This window comes from Pelophylax lessonae, assembly GCF_965119305.1.
Source record: "Pelophylax lessonae genome assembly, chromosome: 1".
Taxonomy (NCBI): Eukaryota; Metazoa; Chordata; class Amphibia; order Anura; family Ranidae; genus Pelophylax; species Pelophylax lessonae.
Window position 1 is genome coordinate 361,923,787 of NC_138768.1, and position 22,172 is coordinate 361,945,958.

At 40.4% G+C, this 22,172-nt stretch overlaps 1 protein-coding gene across 1 annotated transcript in view; it reads right to left on the minus strand.

Moving 5' to 3' along the window:
- PCSK5 (proprotein convertase subtilisin/kexin type 5) overlaps positions 1-22,172 on the minus strand; it is a 684,033-nt gene that overhangs the window by 39,810 nt on the left and 622,051 nt on the right. Inside the window, exons 28-31 of the mRNA XM_082244075.1 lie at positions 14,095-14,178; positions 12,126-12,306; positions 5,852-6,069; positions 3,535-3,771 (exon numbers count right to left, since the gene is read on the minus strand). Coding sequence (XP_082100201.1) covers positions 3,535-3,771; positions 5,852-6,069; positions 12,126-12,306; positions 14,095-14,178 — 720 coding nt within the window. The remainder of the gene's footprint in view (positions 1-3,534; positions 3,772-5,851; positions 6,070-12,125; positions 12,307-14,094; positions 14,179-22,172) is intronic.

A 22,172-nucleotide genomic window follows, 5' to 3' on the forward strand; every position in this document is an offset into this window, starting at 1 on the left:
CCTTTCAAATAGAGTAGAATTTCAGTCCTAGCAAGTCTGGAAAGTTTTATAATAGGAGAGTGTGAACTGATCCGGGCCTGGGGCTTTGCCATTATTCATAGCCTTTAGTGCCATGTTGAATTCTCCTATGGAGATTGGGTGCTCTAGTTCCTGGATTAAATCATCAGACAACTGAGGCATACTGGATAGCCATATATAGCGACTAATAGCCGTCTGGGTTTGCAACTGTGACCCAGAATGTTCAGTCTGTCATAAATTATAGAAGTCAGAATAATAAGACCTAAAGGCATCAGCTATAGAAGGTGATTCCTTAACCAGTGTCCCTCTCTTGTGAGAGATGTAGTTCCTAGATCTAATGTCTCAAAGGGCAAACAATTTGCCTGGCTTGCTACGTATTCATAAAAGGAGCGTCTGCACTGAAGTAATTTCACTTTTACTCTATCAGTGCTTAGCTCATTGAGTTTGTTTCCCTGTAGGACACCTAGTTTATTTTATTTTGTTTTCTTGACTGTAGGACACCAAGCACAGAATTTATTTGTTTGTTTTTTTTTTAGGAAAGTTTTACATTTTGTCAGTAACTGAGTGTAAGTAAAAACTTTTTAAAGGACTTAGGGTGTTTTCACACTTTGCGCGATTGCCTGGTCTGAACCTGAGTTCGATTGCTCTCCCCTCCCCCTGCCCCCGATGGACTGTGTTCACATTTAATTTTTGTATCCGAACTGCGGTGCACTTGTGTCATCAAGCTGCAGCCCGCGCGTACTTATGTTGCTTGGCAACCACTGTAAACGAGAAGGTGCCAAAATGGATAGAATTGCTTGCTTTGGTACGACTGTGTTCTCATCAGAAGCGAACTGTACTGGAGTTCACATGAATCGTACCCCAGACCACCCTTTTTAAGTGAACTCAGGTACGGTTCGCACCTGAGTTCAAAGACAGTGTTCACATCATCAAAAAGAACCGAATTCTGACGTCAATCGAACCCGGGTGCGCACCAAAAGTGCTAGTGTGAAAACACCCTTAGTTACATAGTTAGTGAGGTTAAAAAAAAGACATCAGTCCATCCAGTTCAACCTATGATGTGCGTGTGTGTTTGCTGTTAACCGTACATTGTATACCCCTGTATGTTGTGGTCTTTAAGGTGCCCATCTAATAGTTTTTTGAAACTATCGATGCTCCCTGCTGATACCACTGCTTGTGGAAGAGAATTCCACATCCTTACCGCTCTTACAGTGAAGAACCCCTTACGTACTTTAAGGTAAAACCGCCTTTCCTCTAGTTTTAATGAGTGGCCACATGTCTTATTGTATTCCCTTTCTCTGAATAGTTTGTTCCTTATGCTAGGGTCGCCAGTACAGTATTTGTACATTGATATCATATCCCCCCCTCAATCGTCTCTTCTCCAGAGAGAATAAGTTCAGTGCTTGTAGTCTTTCCTCATAGCTGATGTCCGCCATTCCCCTAATTATTTTTGTTGCCCTTCTCTGGACTCTTTCCAGTTCCAGCACATCCTTCCTGAGGACCGGGGCCCAGAACTGGACAGCATACTCCAGATGTGGCCGGACCAGAGTCTTGTAGAGTGGGAGAATAATCTCTTTATTTCTGGAGTGAATCCCCTTTTTTATGCATCCCAGTATTCTGTTGGCTTTGCTTGCAGCAGCTTGGCATTGCATGCCACTGCCAAGCCTGTTGTCTACCAGTACCCCCAGGTCCTTTTCCATCCTAGACTCACCCAGAGGTTCCCCCCCTAGTGAGTAGCTTGCTTTCTGGTTTCTGGCACCCAAGTGCATTACTTTACATTTTTCAACATTAAACCTCATCTGCCATGTAGTTGCCCACCCCATTATTTTGTTCAGGTCCGCTTGTAAGGTTTCCACATCCTGCATAGAAGATATTGGCATGCTTAGTTTAGTATCATCTGCAAATACTGAGATTGTACTAGATATCCCCTCCTCTAGATCATTTATGAATAAATTAAACAGAACCCTGGGGGATCCCACTTTCCACACCCGCCCAATCTGAGTACTCCCCATTAATCACCACCCTCTGGACTCTCCCCTGGAGCCAGTTCTCTATCCAGGTACTCACCTTATGGTCCATACCTACCCTCCTTAGTTTGAACAGTAAGCGTTTGTGGGGAACGGTGTCAAAGGCCTTTGCAAAGTCCAGATACACCACATCCACAGGCTTTCCTTTATCTAGGTGGCAGCTCACTTCATCGTAGAAGGTTAATAGATTGGTTTGGCAAGAACGATTTTCCATGAATCCATGCTGATTACTACTAATAATACCATTTTCATTACTAAAGTCTTGTAAGTCTTGTATGTGGTCCCTTAACATCCCCTCCAAAATCTTGCAGACTACAAATGTTAGGCTGACCGGCCTATAGTTACCCGGGATATATCTCGGCCCCCTTTTAAATATTGGTACCATGTTGGCTTTTTTCCAATCAGCTGGCACCATACCCGTCTGTAAACTATCCTTAAAGATCTAGAATAATGGTCTGGCAATCACCTGGCTGAGCTCTTTAAGAACCCTCGGGTGCAAGCCATCCGGTCCCGGTGATTTATTTATGTTAAGTTTCTCTAGTTTAGTTCTAAGTCTATCTTCTGTTAGCCACGGTGGCACTTCCTGAGGTGTGTTGTTTAGTTTGGCCTTACAAGCTGGGTTAGTGTAGCCCCCCGATTCTTTTGTGAAGACTGAAGAGAAGAAATGATTTAACACTTCCGCCTTTTCTCTGTCCTCAGTGGCCATATTTCCTTTGTCATCTTTTATGGGGCCAATGTGTTCTGGCCTCGCTTTCTTATATACTTAAATAATTTTTTGGGGTTCTTTTTACTCTCCTCCGCTATATGTCTCTCGTGTTCTATTTTAGCCGCCCTGATTTCGTCTTTACATTTCTTATTGCACTCTTTGTAATGCTTCAATGCTGCCAATGACCCCTCAGTCTTGTATTTTTTGAAGGCCTTTTCTTTAGCACTAATATGCATTTTTATGTTGGAGTTTAGCCACCCAGGGTTTAGTTTAGCTCTTTTAAACTTATTTCCCTTTGGAATGCACTGGCCAATCCCCTTGTTAAGTATACTCTTGAAGCACTCCCATTTTTCCTCCGTGTTCTTTGTTCCCAGGGTTCTATCCCATTTGATATTTTCTAGCAGCGAGCGCAGTTTTGGGAAATTGGCTCTTTTGAAATTCAGTGTCCTTATATTACCCTTGTGTTTCCTATTACTGCAATTAATACTGAAACTTATTGACCTATGGTCACTGTTTCCTAAGTTGCCCCGTATCTCTATATCCCCCTTTTCCCATATGTCCCTTACTTGCTGTGTCTTTAGTCATTTCTAGGGTTTGTGTACTCCCACTGTATTTGAGTGAGTAGTTCATTTAGAATCTGTGGCATTTCTCTGTCACCTTTAATAGCAGTACAAATGTTTTACTTCTCTACATGAGTTTACTGTAAATGCATATAACCTTGTAAATGGTGTGAGATATAAGTACAAACTTAAGTAAAAGTAAAGTAAAAAAATATTACTGTACCTTGACAAAATTTGTCCCCAGACACGTAAAAAGTTCCTTGTGGACATCTCCCAAAACATTCTCCATTATACAGGAAAAAGTTGGAACTGGCACACTTCTCACAATCATCTGGGTCGGGTCCATTGCATTTTGCACAGATGCCATCACAAGGTAAACATCTACCGTCTTCCCCATAATACCCATCAGCGCAAGAGCTCACACATTTGTCTTTATATAGAAAATATTCTGGTATGCATTCTGAAAGAGGGCAAATAGAGTAAAGAGCTGGCTATATAAATAGCGATGATTATCACCTTTAAGAGTTATGGAAATTAAATGCATATACTATATTTAACATTTTCTAATTGTTTTTAAAATGAAAAGGGATATGAATAAATGTGAATATATACAGTATAGCTGTATACATTTGTTAAATGGAAAGTATTTACCACATTTTCAAAACCATAATACACTTTTTATTGGTTTTATTTGAAAATTTGGAACTTCTGTATTACATTACAGGTATGTATACACAATATTGCTAAAATGTTAGTAAGCCAGTGAAACTGCTGAAGATTGTCTGTGAAGGTTTTTATTTGAGGACAATGAGGTGGACGTTTTGGACCGGGAGGATAACTGGTTCTCAAGAGGTATGAAAGGGATCATCTACACTATATTGTCAAAGTATTAGGATGCCTGGCTTTACATGCACATGAACTTTAATAGCATAGTAGTCTTAGTCCGTGGGGTTCAAAATTGAGTTGGCCCACCCTTTGCAGCTATACCCGCTTCAACTCTTCTGGAAAGGCTGTCCACAAGGTTAAGGAGTGTGTCTGAATGGGAGTGAGTGGGAATGTTTGACCATTCTTCCAGAAGCGTATTTGTGAGGTCGGGCACTGGCGTTGGACAAGAAGGCCTGGCTCACAGTCTGCGCTTTACTTCATCCCAAAGGTGTTCTGTCGGATTGAGGTCAGGACTCTGTGCTGGTCAGTCAAGTTCCTCCACCCAAAACTTGCTCATTCATGTCTTTATGGACCTTGCTTTGTGCACTGGTCCAAATCATTTGGTGGAGGGGGAATTATGGAGTGGGGTTGTTTTGCAGGGGTTGGGCTTAGCCCCTTAGTTCCAGGGAAGGGAACTCTTAAAGCGTCAGCATTCTGAGACATTTTGGACAATTTTGTGCTCCCAATTTTGTGGGAACAGTTTGGGAATGGCCCCTTCCTGTTCCTACATGACTGCTCACCAGTGCACAAAGCAAGGTCCAAAAATATATAGATGAGCAAGTTTGGGGTGGAGGAAAGTGCCTGGCCTGCACAGAGTCTTGACTTCAACCCGATAGAACACCTTCGGGATGAATTTGAGTGGAGACTGCGAGCCAGGCCTTCTCATCCAACATCAGCGCTTGACCTTACAAATGCGCTTCTGGAAGAATGGTCAAACATCCCCATAGACACACTCTTAAACCTTGTGAACAGCCTTCCAAGAAAAGTTGAAGCTGTTATAGCTGCAAAGGGTGGGCCAACTCAATATTGAACCCTATGGACTAAGACTGGGATGCCATTCAAGTGGATGTAAAGCCAGGCGTCCCAGTACTTTTGACAGTATAGTGTATGTTAAAATGGAACAACCATCTTTAAACTTAAGTGAAAGCCTTCAAAACCACCAGTTACCCAAGTATAGCACTTACATATATTATGTAACCAAAATATCAGTTTTAACATCTCTACCCCAGCCATTTAACACTAATTTTCACCTTCAGCCATCGAATGAGTTTATACCTCAGGCTTTGTGGCACAGTGGTGTTTGAATTATGAAAAATAAAGAAAGTGGTTTCACATCATTTTACATCTCGTGTTACATTCTTGAACAACCAACATTTGTCCTGACACATTACATATTGATACCAGGGTGATGGGACAAGGTGAGTGAGTCACCTGTGTGGCTATAAAATGTCAGGATATATTCCTGACACCCATTAGAACCAAGGAATCTGCTTGGATGTGTGGTAGACTGCTTTTCTAAACAAGTCTATATGAATGCAACTAAAGCTGGCTATACAATAGTAGAAATGTTTGAAATTTTTTGTTTTAAGAATGTTCATTTGACTTTCTAATCATTAGTGAGGTAAAAGTGGCATTCATTTTCTACCACAGTGGCAAGAAAATTTGAATCAGCAGGATGTTTTTTATCAAATGAATGAATTTCTAACAGTGTATGTCCATTCATTCCAAAATAGCATGTTAAAAAGCAAATAAAAATTTTAACTACTTTCAAATTAACTGCTACCAGTTATCCCATTTCTGAATAGTCGCTAGCAGTGCAGAAGTGATAAACAGACCTGTACAAGTTTCTTCATCAACACAAGTCCGGCAGCTGGAGGGACAGTGTCGGCAGACACCATTAACATTTACAAACTTGGAGGAACAGTCACTTTGACATGTAGCTAGCTCCAAAACTTTAGGTGCATGGCATGACAGGCAATAGTCCGCCTGTTTATCACAGGTGTTACAGCCCTTGCTGCATTTGTTGCAGCCTCCTCCGAAGCTAAAGAAGCCTCTGAAAATAAAGGTAAAACAAAGTCTGTTAATATAAATCTTCATTAAAGAACAATTCAGAACAAAAACACCTAAAACAGTTAATACGACTAGCAGTTACTGTATTCAGAATTTTTTTTATACATTATATTTGGTATAGGATGCCAGGGATGGGTTATGAGCAGGAGTGTATATTTCCTCACTATTTTTTAAGGATCCCTTTAAAATAAATTTTTAGTACTCTAGGGGTACTTTAGTACTTTAGGGGTGTTTTTAGCACCTGTGCAGGGTGAGGGGTTCCGGAGTAATCTGGTTGAACAAGAGAGGGGTGATTTCAGTATTCTCTGGATTGGCAAGTCCTCATTTGGGACTCAGAATTCGGAAGCTCAAGGAGGATTTGGGTGGGAAAGAGCCTCAAAACCCTAAAGACAGTGATCTTGGTCCCAAAGGGTTAACCCATCTGTATGAGAGTATAGAGAAGAAACAGGAAACAACCAGCAGTTGTCTGTGAGATACAGTGGAGTGGTTCACAGCTATGAGCAAGTTTAAACTGACTTTGCTGTGCTCCTTGCAGCCTTTGAAGCACCCTGAAATAGAAGGAAACTCTAAACCCTGGTATGGGACTGGTATATTGGCGGTGAGCCATCGTATTGGTTTTCATGATGCCAGAATTATAGACTGTTTATGTTTACTTTAGCTGAAGGAAGCTGTTTTTTGCTTGATTTTTAAAAAACAATAAAGAACTGTTTTTACTTTTACTGGTAATATCGCACTCTCCATATTTTGTAATATACACAAATGTTTTGCTTTACATCTCTAATTTAATCACTTCCAGACCACCCACCGCATATATACCGCAGCAGGGCGGCCCGGCGATCTAGGGCGTGCACGCGTGCCACCGGAGCACTGCTCCTGCTGTGATTGGACACATTGGGAGCCAATCAGTGGGCGCGATGCTCGTGATGACCACCGGGACCCGCTGATTGTTTCGAGGAAAGGCAGAATGGCGGTCTGCCTATGTAAACAAGGCAGACTGCTGTTCTGTCAGGGATTTAACCACTTAAGCCCCGGAGGATTTGGTTGCTAAAAGACAAGGGGGTATTTTGCGATTCGGCACTGCGTGAATTTAACGGACAATTGCGCGGTCGTGCGACGCTGTACCTAAACGAATTTGATGTCCTTTTTTTTCCCACAAACAGAGCTTTCTTTTGGTGGTATTTGATCACCTGTGAGATTTTTTGATCACGCGCTATAAACAAAAAAAGAGCGTCAATTTTGCAAAAATAACAATATTTTTCACATTTTTTTATATGAAATTCCCCCCCAAAAAAAAGTAAAAATCAAAATTTTTTAACATTTTCGGCCAATTTGTTTTATGCTACATATGCTTGGGGAAAAAAAAATTGCAAAAAGCGTATTTTGATTGGTTTGCGCAAAAGTTATTGCGTTTACTAACAAAGGGAAAGATTTTTGTAATTTTTTTTTTTTTAACGCGTAATGGCGGCGATCTGCGATTTTTTTTGCGGTACTGCGACATTGAGGCGGACAGATCGGACCCTTGACTGACATTTTTGACACTTTTGGGGTTACCAGTGACATTTCTACAGTAATCAGTGCTATATATATGCACTGTTACTGTAAAATTACACTGGCAGTGAAGGGGTTAACTTTATTTGAGAGGGAGGGGCTGTATGTGTCCCTAGGGGCGTGATACTAACTGCTGCCTGCCTTTCTCCCTCTCCCCCGACGATCGCAGAGTGAGCGGCAGACATCGGGTCCGCCGGTCACACGCGCGGGGGAGTCAGTGACTGCGCGCTCGCTCCCCAGAGCCTCACAGGCTAGTGACGTATATATACGTCACTTTGCCTGTGAGGGGCTGACCGCCGCAGTATATCTACTTGCGGCGGTCGGCAAGCGGTTAAAGAGAGATCTTGTGTTTCAGCTAAGCAGAAACATGGATAAAAACATATAGAACAATACTGCGCTTGTAAAAAAATTATTACCAAAAGGACAGCTGCAACATTGATGTGAGATATTTTTCACAAAAATTACTACAATAATACAAATGTGTGCTGTGCTATATAAAGCAATAAAAGAGAATCATAAAAAGTTCCAGGTTTGGAACATAAGAAAAATTGTGAAGAGGAAAAAAACTTTAATTTCAATGATGTGACAACCAATCGATGAAAAAAACAGAGAGAAGAATACTGCATTCGCCATTTTAGAAGTGGAATCCCTTCACCACGTGAAAACACCACAACTTAGGTAAAGATGTACTCTTTAACCACTTTACTACCAGTCACGTAACCTCTACGTGATCAGACTTTGCGGGGTTATACCGGGATGATGCCTCTAGCTAGAGGCATCATCCCGGTACCGTTGTTTGAAGCCGACGGTCGGCTTTCCGTCGGTAACGATCGATGCGGCTCGGGAGCCGCTCGATCGTTACCCGGGGGGGCGGGAGGGGACGTCCCCCCCCTCCCGCCGCCTTCCGCGGCTTTGCTCGGGGCTACCGTCCCACCGGGAGCCCCGAGCACCCAGCCGGCACGTCCGCCGGCTGGATGGAGTCCCGATGAATGCCGGAAACGGCATCGATCGGGTCTCCGATGACGTAACCCGGAGGCGGCGTCCATGACGTCACGTCCGGGTTACTGTGCTGCAAAAGGCGGCAGATTTGAAAAACGGCTGTATGCAAAAATGCCGTTTTCGGCGTTTTGCATACAGGGAAGTGTAGTGGAGGGGTCTAGGGTCTTTTAGACCCTCGATCCCTCCATAAAGTGTACCTGTCACGACATATTGCTGTCACCAGGGATGTTTACATTGCTTGTGACAGCAATAAAAGTGATCAGATTTTTTTTTTTTTAAAAACCTGTAATAAAGTTTAAAAAAAAAGAAAAAATAAATAGGAAAAAAAAAAAAAAAAAAAATTTAGCCGTCCCCGTCACCGTTAGCTCGCGCACAAAAAAAAACGTATACGCAAGTCGAGCCGCAAATGAAATCGCTGTTCAAACCACACATGTGAGGTATCGCCGCGATCGCCAGAGCGTGGGCAATAATTTAAAAAAAAGAGCTACACTCTAACTCTAAACTGGTAACCGTTAAATAAATTTAAAGCGTCGCAGATTGAGATCTCTATTGACCGTAGTTTGTCGCCATCCCACGGGGGGGCGCAATTTTAAACCGTAACATGTTTGGTATCTATTTACTCGGCGTGACATCATCTTTCACAATATACAAAAAAAATGGGCTAACTTTACTGTTTAGTATTTTTTAAATGCAGTGAAATGTGATTTTTCAAATTTTTTCCAAAAAAATGGCGTTTTAAAGACCGCTGCGCAAATACCGCGTGACAAAAAATTTTGCAATGACCGACATTTTATTCTCCAGAGTCTTTGCTAAAAAAATATATATAATGTTTGGGGGTTCTAAGTAGTTTTCTAGGAAAAAATACTGGTTTTAACTTGTGAACAAAAAGTGTCCGAAATAGGGCTGGGGCTAAAGTGGTTAATCAAGTCTATTGCGCCAACACTGTAGCAGCGAAACAGGGGCGCACCAAGATAAAGGGACAGTGTGCCACATCCTGATAATGATCAAAAATTGGAATTTTTTTTTCCAAAAGATGTACTCTTACCACGGATCTCTCCTTTCATCCAGTGCATCCACTCCCCTCACAGTTAGAAAGCACTCCTTAGGAGCCCATTTAACCCCTTGATTGCCCCTGGTGTTAACCCCTTCCCTGCCAGTGTCATTTATACAGTAGCAGTGCATTTCTTTTAAGCACTGATCACTGTATTGGTGTCACTGGTCCCCAAAAAGTGTCACTTAGTGTCAGATTTGTCCACCACAATGTTGAAGTTCCGCTAAAAATTGCTGATCACCACCATTACTAGTAAAAACAATAAAAAAATAATAAAAAGTCCATAAATCTATACTCAAGTTTGTAGACACTATAACTTTTGCGCAAACCAATCAATATACACTTATTGGCATTTTTTACAAAAAATATGTAGCAGAATACATGTTGGCCTAAATTGATGAAGAAATTAGATTTTTTAATTTTTTTGGGGTATGTTTTATAGCAGAAAGTAAAAAATATTGTTTTTTTTGTGGGTATTTTTTTGTTTATAGCGCAAAAAAAAAAAAAAAAACTGCAGAGGGGATCAAATACCATGAAAAGAAGGCTCTATTTGTGGGGGGGAAATACATTGATTTTATTTGGGTACAGTGTCGCACGAGCACGCAATTGTCAGTTAAAGCAACGCAGTGCCATAATGCAAAAAATGGCCTGGTCAGGAAGGGGGTAAAACCTTCTAGAGTTAAAGTGGTTAAAATAAATGGGTTGTTTTACAATGTTCACATGTACCTTAAGGAATATCAAACCCCCTCTTGCATTGTCTTTAATTCCTTTGCACTTTTTTTTCTCACTTTACAGCCTATATTAGTCCCTGTTCCAGAAGGGCCCTAAAATATCCTTACCAAAGTCACACACACACACACACAAGGCCAATTTAGATAAAAATAAATCGTCAGCCAGTGTATTTGAAAAACACAGTACCCTAAAAAATCCACATAAACACCATGCAGTTAGTGCCTTTTGTGGTAATTAAACTCAAGACCCCAATAAAAAGTGCCAACCAACCACTAAGCCTAAACTTGCTCCTTTGAATAAATAACTAATAATATAGAGGGCAACAAACACTGTTCAATTTAAAGTAGGACTAAAGGTTACAGTAATTTTCAATTTCTTCATTTGTTTTCATGATGTGTAGATTCTCATAATTTCTACAAGATAAAAAGTAACTTTGGATACTACAGCATTTTATGCAGGGTATATCGATGATCAAAGTATCTGTCTTGATCTTCCAGTGTCTGTAGCTGTATTCATATGAATTGCACATGGTACATGTTGTGACATCTCAGGACTGTGTATGCTGGGATTATTTAAGTATCAATTGAAGTCCGTGTCGACGAAACGCGTCAGAGCGTGAGCACGCGGCTACCCTGGTAACCCCGTAGAGTGTTTGGAGTCTCTACGTCACGCTATCTGAATCTTGGCGCGAACCGGTAAGTCGGTGGCTGGATCACCCGGACCGTGCGGCTTAGTGGAGACAGTGTTGGCAGTGGGAAGATCGGGATATTACCTTCGGTGTACCATTCTGCCTAACAACATTTTATCCCATGTGAGTGCGATTTTAATACTAATAAAAGTTTGGTGTGTACATGTTACGCTATGGGTCCCTGTCATTCTCTTTACATGTGAGAGGAAAGGAGGAGCCGCTGATTACTTTTCTACCAGCTGGAGCTGAGGACCAAGGTGGATTGCCATTTTAGAGTGGAGGATCGTTGGTGTAAATCAAGCGCTTTACCCAAGTGTTAAGGGTACGTGTTCACTGCATGTGGGGGAGCACAGCGGTGTGGTGAAGGATCTTGGTGGCTGTTGTTGGTACAGCAAAGAATTTTTTTTCAGTGTTTACACAGCACCATTTCTATCTAGCTCCGTCAGGATATATGATTTTCTCATCACCTCGTTTTTTTTGCATGACCCAACCTTATGAACTTTATGTACTTTGATGAACAATATATATTAAAGATCGACTTGCTATCATTATAGCCAGATATTCGCTGCCCTTGTCATAAGGACTGTGTGTAGCGCTGCTAGTGCATATACGGGCTTTTGCTCTTGTACGCACCCTTTTGAATATCATTTTTGATTTGCTGCTTTCATTGACACTGCGCACAAGTGACATCAAGTTGAACCCTACTAATAACCCCATGCACTATTCCTGCTTATTTGCTTTGGGGCCTTAGTATGAGGAAACATTCTATAACATGATGTGCCAAGCTTGTCTTTAATGATGGATTGATTTTTAATGCCAGTAAATGAAGAAGGAATCTGTTTTGTATCCCTCACTTCTGATATTGGCATATGTGTCATGTAGCTGCAATTCCTATTCATTCTAAAACAGTGCTATATAAACAGTTATCTAGAGAACGGTTGTAGAAAATATACATTTCAAGCATATACGTCATTCCCCAGGTGGTCAGTATAATGGGCTATGTCATGAAGTGTTTTCTTACTCAGGGCAGCTCTTATAACATCTCCCAGCATGCAGAATGTCATGCGAGCACTTCAGGCACTCATTGTTTTCTGCACACATCTCACAGCCTTCTGAACATCTTTCACATCGTCTGTCCTTTGTATTACTAAAGGTCCCCTGCGGACATGATTTAATGCAACTCTCATCATGAAGAAATGTTCCTGCAAGTGAAACAAATACATTAGAATATTTATGAAAAGTACTTTAACTGGCTAATTTTAAAACAGTCTATTTTTTTTCTCCATTTCTCTTTTTTTGAATCCTGATTTATAAAAACAAACATTTATGCAAGCATATTTATACATGTATATACAGTACATGCAATTTATGTAATTAAAGCGGATCTTTACCCTCATATTCAAGTTTCCTCCTCTCCACCCTTCCTCCCCTCCTTTACATGGGGAGAGCACAATTTTTTTTTATTTACTTTATAAACGTTTAAAATCTGTAGCACCCTCCTAGGTAGGTGCTAGAGAAAGATTATAGTTTTGGATCTTTTCTGCTTACCAGAGAGATTGCCAAGTAAATCTATGTTATTCTCTGCCTACCAGAGAGCAGGATCTGCTAGTGAAGTCTGCTCATGGTGCTTAGGTGCAGCTCAGTTTGTCTGAAGTGTTTCACACTGGTCCAATAGGAAGGCATATTGGACAGTGGGAGGAAACCTGAAAAATTAGTGCAAAGGCATTAAGTACAGCCCTAGTGATTGGCAGAGGAAAGTGCCTTGGTGCATGCTGGGATACTGTATATGCCAAGGGCACATGTGCTCAGGGTCTTTCAGCTGCCCCTCCTCTGTAGAAGTTGCCATACGGCCTCAGGTGGTCAACCTGAGGGCCTGGGAGTCAGAGAGAAGCTGAACCCAGAGGTCCTGCAGAGCTGACTGGAAGGGAGACACTGGAAGGATATGATTCTGCCTACAGTGAGTACAGATCTGTGTCATGGGGCCTGTCCTGTGAGGGCTATCCCTTCGGCTAGAAGAGTCAGTGGACAGGTGTCAGTCAAGGGGATGCTAGAGAGTGTCTTGAAGATAATGTAGTTGCATCAATTCTGCTGCTAGAGAGAGCAAGATGACTTATTTCTTCCATTCAAGTGGCAGTATGGTTAAAGCAGTGTGTCTGCTTCCACAAGTAACCTGGTGAGGCCAAGTAAGAGTTGTCCTTATCAACTGCAAATAGTTCAAGTTGGAGTATCCCACTATTCCCTTCTCCCATTCAAGTTTCACAATAAATAGAAAACCATAACCCCTGGACTGTTTATTGAGTAACGAGAAACTAGGAGTAAGGATGGAGTTGTGAACTGTCCCTAAGTGACTGTCTGCAGGTAATCAGAGGAGGCCCAAGATGTCTTCACACAGCAAGCCCTATGGGGACAGTGCTACATATACTTTGTTTACTTTTTTTTTTTAACTGAACAAAAAGGTTCAACCCCCCCCGCAAGTCATTTGCCTAGGTAAATGATATGCACTATCCCCCCTTTGCCTCTTTGGAGGCATAGTGGTCCATTGAGGATGGGGACGGGCCAAGCGGCGGCTTAACCTAGAAGAGCTGATGGGGTCTCATGATGACGTCATATAAGAAGATGGTGAACAGAACAGAGTGGGGTAGAATTTTGAGAGGAGTGTGCAGGACACTGTGGGATCCACTGGGTAGATGAGTATCTGAAATGTGCACAACCAGCATCAAGGTAGGTAGGGGTTAGAAAAAAATGGGGAGTGGATGCTGGAGATCCGATTTAATAGCCCTTTCGTAAGAAAAATGTTATCTTTGAAGAAGCTTTATGAGTTCATAAGTCATTGAAACCTTGAGAAAAGAAGAGTTTCCTGGCTCTCTATGAGGAGGGAAACTAATGACTTTGAGGGTTTTTTTTTTACTTTTAATGAATATATACAAGACAATATATCATTTTTGTTATTTAGACATTATTGGTAAAAAGAAGCACAAGTATGTACTTACCTAGATGACACGATGTGCAAGCATTAGCAGATACGTTGCAGGTCTTACAAATCTCATCGCATGCAGAGAACACACCTGCAGCTCCTGTTATAAAGACATTCATTTTAGAACATCTTATATGTCAGGTCTCATTATTTGTACAACACAGATTCTTTCTTACCCACAAAATATTTAAAAATACAATATTTTTTGTGTATATTCTTTGAAGAGATAATAGGCTTGTAATATGCCATACTGTTAAAAAATTACTGTTTACGTGCAACTAAAAAATGTGCCAAAACAAAAGTGTTAATTATTCATAATAGCATTAATTCATCCAATAAAATATAAAAGTGTTTAGTGTGTAAATTGAGGTAATTCAATTAATTATTTTAATATGTCATGGCCTGGTAAAAGTCATTTAGAAGCGAAACGTCAGCCAAAATGCTTTGCATACAGTGGCTAAAGCCTCTGGCGAGCTTTATTGCTGCCTTTATTCTAAATAGGGAGATGTATATCCCTCCACTGATAAGTATTATCCATACTCCTGTTTCCCTTTTAAATTGTATCATTAATTAAAGAAAGCAAGTAATCAAAGCCAAAGCATTATTTTTGTTGTGAAATTAGTGTAGAAGGGTAAGAAACCCTGTATTTTTTTTTTTCTGTCTTTTGCTTGGGAGATTCACCCTGTCTGTTGACTGTTACCAATGAAAAGGAAGTGAGAAAAATTGTTTGGTAGAACAGTAAAACACGGGAATAGGAAGGAAATACCAATGTTTAAGAGGGAAATTTCCCTTGACTTGGGCAGATTTCCTTTTGCTTCGTGTTGTGTTTCTGGGACGGGAGGTAAAGGGAAATCTGATTTGGCCAAAAGCAGTAAAAAATAATTATATGAGGTACAATATATGTTATGAATTACTGCAAGGGTGTGACATAATAATGCAGCAGTGATATTACAGTTTTTTATTGGACACATAGGGCAGAGTTGGGGGTGTTTAGTTTATAGGAGATAGATGACTTGCAGTAAAGGAAAAGCCAAAAATGCATGATGCACAGTAGTTCCCAGCAAAATGTTTACAAAGGAAGTATCAAATAGTCTAATGAATAGGAATATTTCTTCTTACAGTGGTGTATTCAATTGATTGAAAACCTGTCATGAAAAATATGTAGCAGCCATTGCTGACCTCATCTTCTGAAAATGCTAGGTGGCGGTGCTAGGCTGTTATATTGATGTTTCAGTTTCAGTAATTTTGAGTCTATTTTTCCTGATACTGTCAGCAATGGCAGCTGACATTCTGATCTTATGACAGGTTCTCTTTAAACACTATTTTATACTTTATAAGCAATTATCAATATACTGTATATATCAAATTAGGCAAATGTCACATAATATTATACATTTTCATTATGACACAAAAATGAACCTGACATACAATTACTTTATCATTCTTAATGAGATTACTTTACTAAAGAAAATGAAAATTTTTATTTTTCAAACTAAATTTCTGCTTATCTTAGCAAACAAGATATAATGATGATCATATTTAAAAAAAAAAAAAAAAGCAAAAAACAAACAAAAATAAAACCAGGAATTTAGTTTGCAAATGATTGGATAACAAAAGTCATCACAGCTTCACTTTTCAAACTGAAAATTCATTTTGATAAGTGAACATTCTCTATTCCTTTGTAAATCAACTGCAGTGCATTGAATTATTCCTTCTGTTCTGTACTACACAGCTGTTCTTATGTCTGTTGTGCTCCTGTGACTGCACACTAGGTGGCAGCATAACATCAGTTACACAATTCTCCTTGTGTAGTAATATATTACACTGATGTTGCTTTTTTAGAAAGTATTTTGTTTTTATTATCAAAAATATTTCATGAATTTGCACTGGCATGTTCAGCATTTCCAACTAAAATTTTGTGCTGCCATGCCAGCTCCACATGAGACTCAATATCAAATTCATGCCCAGAATATGATTTCACAACAATTGTCTTTGCTCCAGTGCAGACTTGCTGAACAAAACTTTTCATAAATGAACAAAGATGACAATGTGGCCCTAGGACCATCTGGTTGCCAGATTGTTATCCAATATGAGTGTACATATCCATTACAAAAAATTGAAGAATTCAGATAGAGTATGAGATAAGATCACACCAATATTGGAATTGCAATACCGGCATACACTGATGAAGGTAGCCATTAGGTCATAGCTCCTCACTGCCCCTCAATTCGAGGGACTGTCCCTGATTTGGAACAAAGTCCCTCTGTCCCCCTAATTTGTCCTCCTTAATTTTGATCTGGTCTATAGAGTTGTATATACAATGCTACTGTATTCTAAATTGCTGCATTTGTACATTTCAAAAATATAAAGGAATAGTAGTCGTTAAAAAAACCCCTCAAAAAACACTTGTGGGTTTAAATAATTTTTTTGTTTATTTTCCTTTGAGGGGGCGGGGCAAGGGGTGTGTCCTATGCCTACATACTTTTGCTAATAGGTGTCCCTCGTTCCCATCTCAAAACATTGGGAGATATGCATTAGGTGATCAAATCTTAATTGAATAATGTTGATGTTGATACACAATGCCTGGTGATAAATAGGTTGTGCAGTGTTCCTAAACTTTTTTTTTTTAGCTTTCCTTATTATGGGGTAAATATTATTCCCATGCTGAGTTTCCTCAGGGTCATTTCTCTTTTCTTCATGTCCTAGTGGAAATGCTTAGTTTCTCTTGTGAATGAACATCATCAAGTGGCACACTCTTTTGCCCCTCTGAAAAGTGAGACAAGGTGGCGTATTAAAGGGCACTAGAGCAGCAGCTGCCAGGCATTCAGGTAATGATCCTTCGGCTTACAGAATGCCCCTTTTTTCATCCAATTGGGGATTTTCTTTTAAAATGACACTCCACAACCAAGAGCCAAGTGTGTGGCTCATGGTTGCAGTGCTGCCATGTATTGCATTTGGTGGTGGTACTGCCAGCTAAATTTGACATGCTGTACAATTTTGCCATGCTGCAAAGCATTGTGGCCACAACTATATGTATTACCATCTCCGACCGCCATCGCACAGTTTCGGAGGACAGTTGGGGGACATTAGACCTTGGGTCAACCAGCCTATTTTACGCCCCCCTGCCCCATGCCTGTGTGAATGAAGCTTAAACGAATTTGGACTCTCATTTCTTTAGAGTGGCATTCTTTTTATACATGAGTTCCAAAAACATTTGGGCCCTCCAGCTTATGGATACATTCTTTATGAAGAGGGCAGCTTCACTGGAGCCAGTGTGCCCCATATGAACCTGATTCACCTTTTTCAACCAGTATTCAATGATCACCCATAACAGTGCCTCAGTCACATCTGTTCTAATGGGGACCTTGTCACTGAGATAGGAAGTAAGTGGAAATCTCAAATGGGGGCAATAGCATTAAAAAGATAGCTCCAGCTAGATTCTAGCTTTTCTCCACTCCAATAAGATGTTTTTCATTTTTGTTGTGTCTGTGCTAGGACATTTTTTTCTAAGAAAAAAAAATGAGGGGAACTCTCCCTAATGGGGATAATACAATTTGTACAGAAATTTTAAGCCCTGGTTCACATTAGTGCGATCACGGAGATCACATGTAATTTGGAGCGCACTGCTCCTAAATTATATGCGATCTCATGTGCGGTGCAAATTTCAGCCATACACTTTATATGGCTGAATTCACACCGCATCCGCACTAAACACGCACCTGACCCTTTTTTTTATCCGCAGCAGAATCGGATCGCATAGCGGTTCACACTAGTGCGATCCGATTCTGTGCGAACTTGCAGATCGCACTGCGATATGCGATCGCAACTGGGGGTGTCGTTAACTTTTTATTGACACCCCCTGCGTATCGCATATGGCAGTGTGAACTGCCAGGGGTGCGGATGCGATGAGGGATCACACTGCATATTCGCAGCGTTCCCGCATCGCAGAAGTGTGAACCGGGACTCACACTTCTTCCACCTATCCAAAACTAGAAGAAAAAAACATTTTTGGCTGGAGTTTAATTTAAAATCTTCTAAACTACAAAGCCATATAAAAAAAAAAAAAACGTTTTTAGTGAATGTAATGTATGCCATTTGTAATACATTGCTCATCCATTAATAGACGTATGCAAATTACAACAATAGAAGTGCAAAAGCATATGTGAGCCATACAACAAAGATGTGAATGATCCCCTATTGGGGCAAGGTGAGTATCGATTGAACAGCTGCTACATGGGAGATGGTACATTGGCGCCTACAGCAAAGACAAAGAAATGAACCCTTGTGACTTATGTTCATAGCAAAAAAGAAAAAAGCAAAAAAAAACTTGGAAGTAGAAATGGAGAATACAGAAAAGAAATCAAGAACAATAAAAACAGGTAAGAACACAGATGGAAATCATGATTCCTATACCCCTGCCTAAACAGTGCCAACACACCAGAATTATATATAATAAAAGACAGATAATGTGCAAAGAAATAGTGAATAATGCATCAAAAATCTTTGTGTGTTTTGAGTTCTCCCTTCACAAAGTGCGCCCTGCAGAAAGATATCCTACTACACAGAAGTCTGGAATGCTGTTTAATTGCTTAGTGCCACAAATAAGACAGTTCTCCTGTTTTTATTTTTTATTTTTTTACTGAGGATGAATAGAATGAAAAAAATAAAAGTCATATAGCTGCCTTTTTTTTTTTTTTTTTTTGTAAATAGCTCCTTTCATTCACTTGAATATGCAAACACATCTTTCTAAAAGTACATGATCATTATCTGCACAGCGTGAGTGTCAGAACAATATTATGTTTTCTATCACATGTCATGTGAAATTGTATGTATTTATCCATGAGCAGAAAAACAAAATCAAAATATTACATGTCAAAAAAAAAAAAATTGACGACTACTATAAAGAATGTACAAGCTTCAATATTATCTTAAAGCAGTAGTTAACTCTGTATGTGAACTTGTACCTACAGGCAAGCTCAATAAGGCTTACCTGTAGGTACAATGAATATCTCCTAAACGTGCACCAATTAGGAGAAATCCATATCAGCAATAGTCGATGAAGTCACCTGCGTTTTAGCAGTGACGCTCTGCATTCAGGGCATACAGAGTGTGCTGTGGAATGCAGAGTGCCAAGGCGCGACCATGACTCCCGTGCGCATGCGCAGGGAATGACATCATCAAAGCCCAGCCATTCAAGCGGCCAGAGCCCACAAGCCCAGAAGGAAGAAGATGGGTGAAGATGGAAGCCCCAGCAGCAATGACAGTGCTCTGCTGGAGGGCTTTGTTTGAAAGGTAAGTTTATCATAATGTGTTAGTATGTGGTGCATACTAGCATATTACGGCATAAACCTGTAGGCGGCCCAGTTTACTACCGGTTTAAAGTAAACCAGTCACTACATTAAAGCGGTCCTTCGCACAGAAAAATGACTATGCACCATTGTAGTTTTCACCCTGTTTGCAATCTAAAGCTCCATTCCCACCTAGGCAAGAATGACATGTAATCTGTTCCTAGTGCCTTCTGGGATATCTGTGTCACATATACCAAGAGGCATTGGCTTCCACTCAGTGGCTGGAGGAGGGTGAGCCTGGTAGTGCATCATCAGGGGTCTGGCTGCATAAGCCAGGAAGAGGCAGTTAGCACCTGAAAATGGTGGCGTGGGATCTGGTGTGTGGCAGGGGAAGAGCAGATAACAGCAGGAAAACACTTCATTCACTGGCCTGGTGAATATGTTAATTCAGGCTATAAGGTAGTTGGAGACTTTAAAAAATAAAAAAGGTCTACTGATTGTTTTGACATGCACTTTTCACAAAAAGTAACCTTGGCTTACTTTTTTTGTATCATTTGCTAATACCAAACAAAATAGTGACAGGTTTGTGTTCAATTCGAAATGAACTTCATTGTGAGATGTAAACTCATTGTATGTTAATTTGATTCAAATACACTTTACTTTGCAAAGCACCTGTCCCCTACCTAAAGCAGTTGATTTACTATAGGCAAACAGGCTGTTCACTTTGCATGGGAAGTTTCACTTTACTAGGGATGTTTCCCCTAAGGGCCCTTTCACATAGGCAGACCTGATCGGATTGCCCGTCAGTATTCACCCCTATTGAAAAGGCGGATGTCAGCGGTAACATGTCCGCTGACACCCGCTGCTATCCAAAATGAGGGGGGGGGGGACTGGGTTGTGTGTTTGCGCTTTTGTGTGCATGTGCGCATGGCGTCTCTAACTGTCTGCTGCCCATGAGCCCATGAGCTGTCTGCATGGTATTATGATTGCCCATTTGCTGCCCAACTATCCTCACAATTGCTAGTTTGTTGCCTTACTATAATTTAATCTTCTGCACCATCACTACCAAACCACCCTGCTACCGTATTCCCCTATTATTTGACATGGTGCACTGCTATTAAACTCTTTAAAGAATATGTAAACCCAACAGTTCATATTCCCGATATGTGCCTACTGTACTATGTATTTGTATGAAAAAGCATCCGGTTCTCTTTGTATTGTTTCCTTTGTGTGAAATTCCTGTCGTTCCTGCCAGTCCCTCTGTTTTCCTATTAAAAACCGACCACACTAAGCAGGAGAGCACAGCTGTGCTGGGAACTCAGCCTGCTCTTCTTCAATGATCAGACTTGTCCTGACATCTCCTCTGCACAGCCCTTCACTGGGAAGATCAGTGTTGTGCTGTTTCTCCTCCCGCCGGCTCTTATGCAGCTGATAACAGAGGGAATGTGATCACTTGGGAAAAGGGTATTTATAATGTTTTTTATATCTATACACAAATGTTTTTTTCTTTCATTTATATTTTAAACTTAATGGGTTGTTTTATAAGCTGATCGTTTGCAACCAGTTTAATTTTTTTTTTTCTTTTTTGTTACTGGCATGGTTATACTGTATGTGCACTATTCAGATATACAACATTTCCACTATCTGTGTTTCTGTTTTGGCTATTATTAGCATTTGTTTTATTCCATAAATAGTACTGGAAATTATTTTGACGTATAGAGGAGGGGGCTACTTTTACTATAACATATTTACCCATTTAGGGTTGGGGACTTAGCTTACAAAGACTTTAGAGATATGGTGATACAAAGCTAGTTCTTTGTAAAACAAACAATGACAAAATTTAAGATCTATAAAATATTATAACATTTCCATGGACACCAAAGGGAATTTCATTTTGAAAACTGTCTTACAATGGGTTAAACAGCATTAGTGTTTCTAGGAACTGAGGCTGACACATATTGAAACATGTTATCCCAAGAGGAGGCACTGCAGCAGAAAATGATAATGGTGATGGAACATGAATTTTATAGATGTAAATGTATGTGAGCTTTTAAGACCTCTCAGGGTCCTCAGGGGTCCAGATTATTTGAAAATATTATTTTGTGAGTTATATCTGTGAAGATGTAAATTTCTTTTATTGACAAGGTGATTTTCTATTTTTGAGACACTGCTATTTTTTGTTGTGTAGTAAAACAATAACAGAGATTAGGTGTTTTATTGTCTCCTGGATCATTTCTGTGTTGAATGTTTTTAAGTAGGAATTCTCAAGATCGTATTTTTTAATACCTAAGGCTCCTTTCACACGGCCGCTCCGTGTGAAAGGTCCGCTGCGGGACTTTTTTTTTTTTCCCACGGAGCGGATGACATTTGTGTCATCCGCTCCGTGTGCCCGCATATCATCCCATCCGTTTGCGGATGATGTGCGGACATAATGTAAGTATATGGCACTGCGGATGTCAGCGGATGACACCGCTGACATCCGATTTTCCTTCCTTTCCGTTTTTTACACGGAAGGAAAAATGGGGTTCTGTTCCGTTCGTAAAAACGGAACAGAACTGACAGGAGGAAAATCGGGTGTCAGCGGATGGTATTCCGCTGACATCCGCAGTGCCATTCACATACATTATGTCCGCAAATCATCCGCAAACGGATTGGATGATTTGCGGACACACGGAGCGGCCGTGTGAAAGGAGCCTAACACAGCTAATGGCATTTTTTGAGTAATTATTGGTATAACAATGTAAAATGTAAGGGTCACTTTATAGGAATGTAAAATAATAATAAAAATAATTTTTTTTGGATCCGT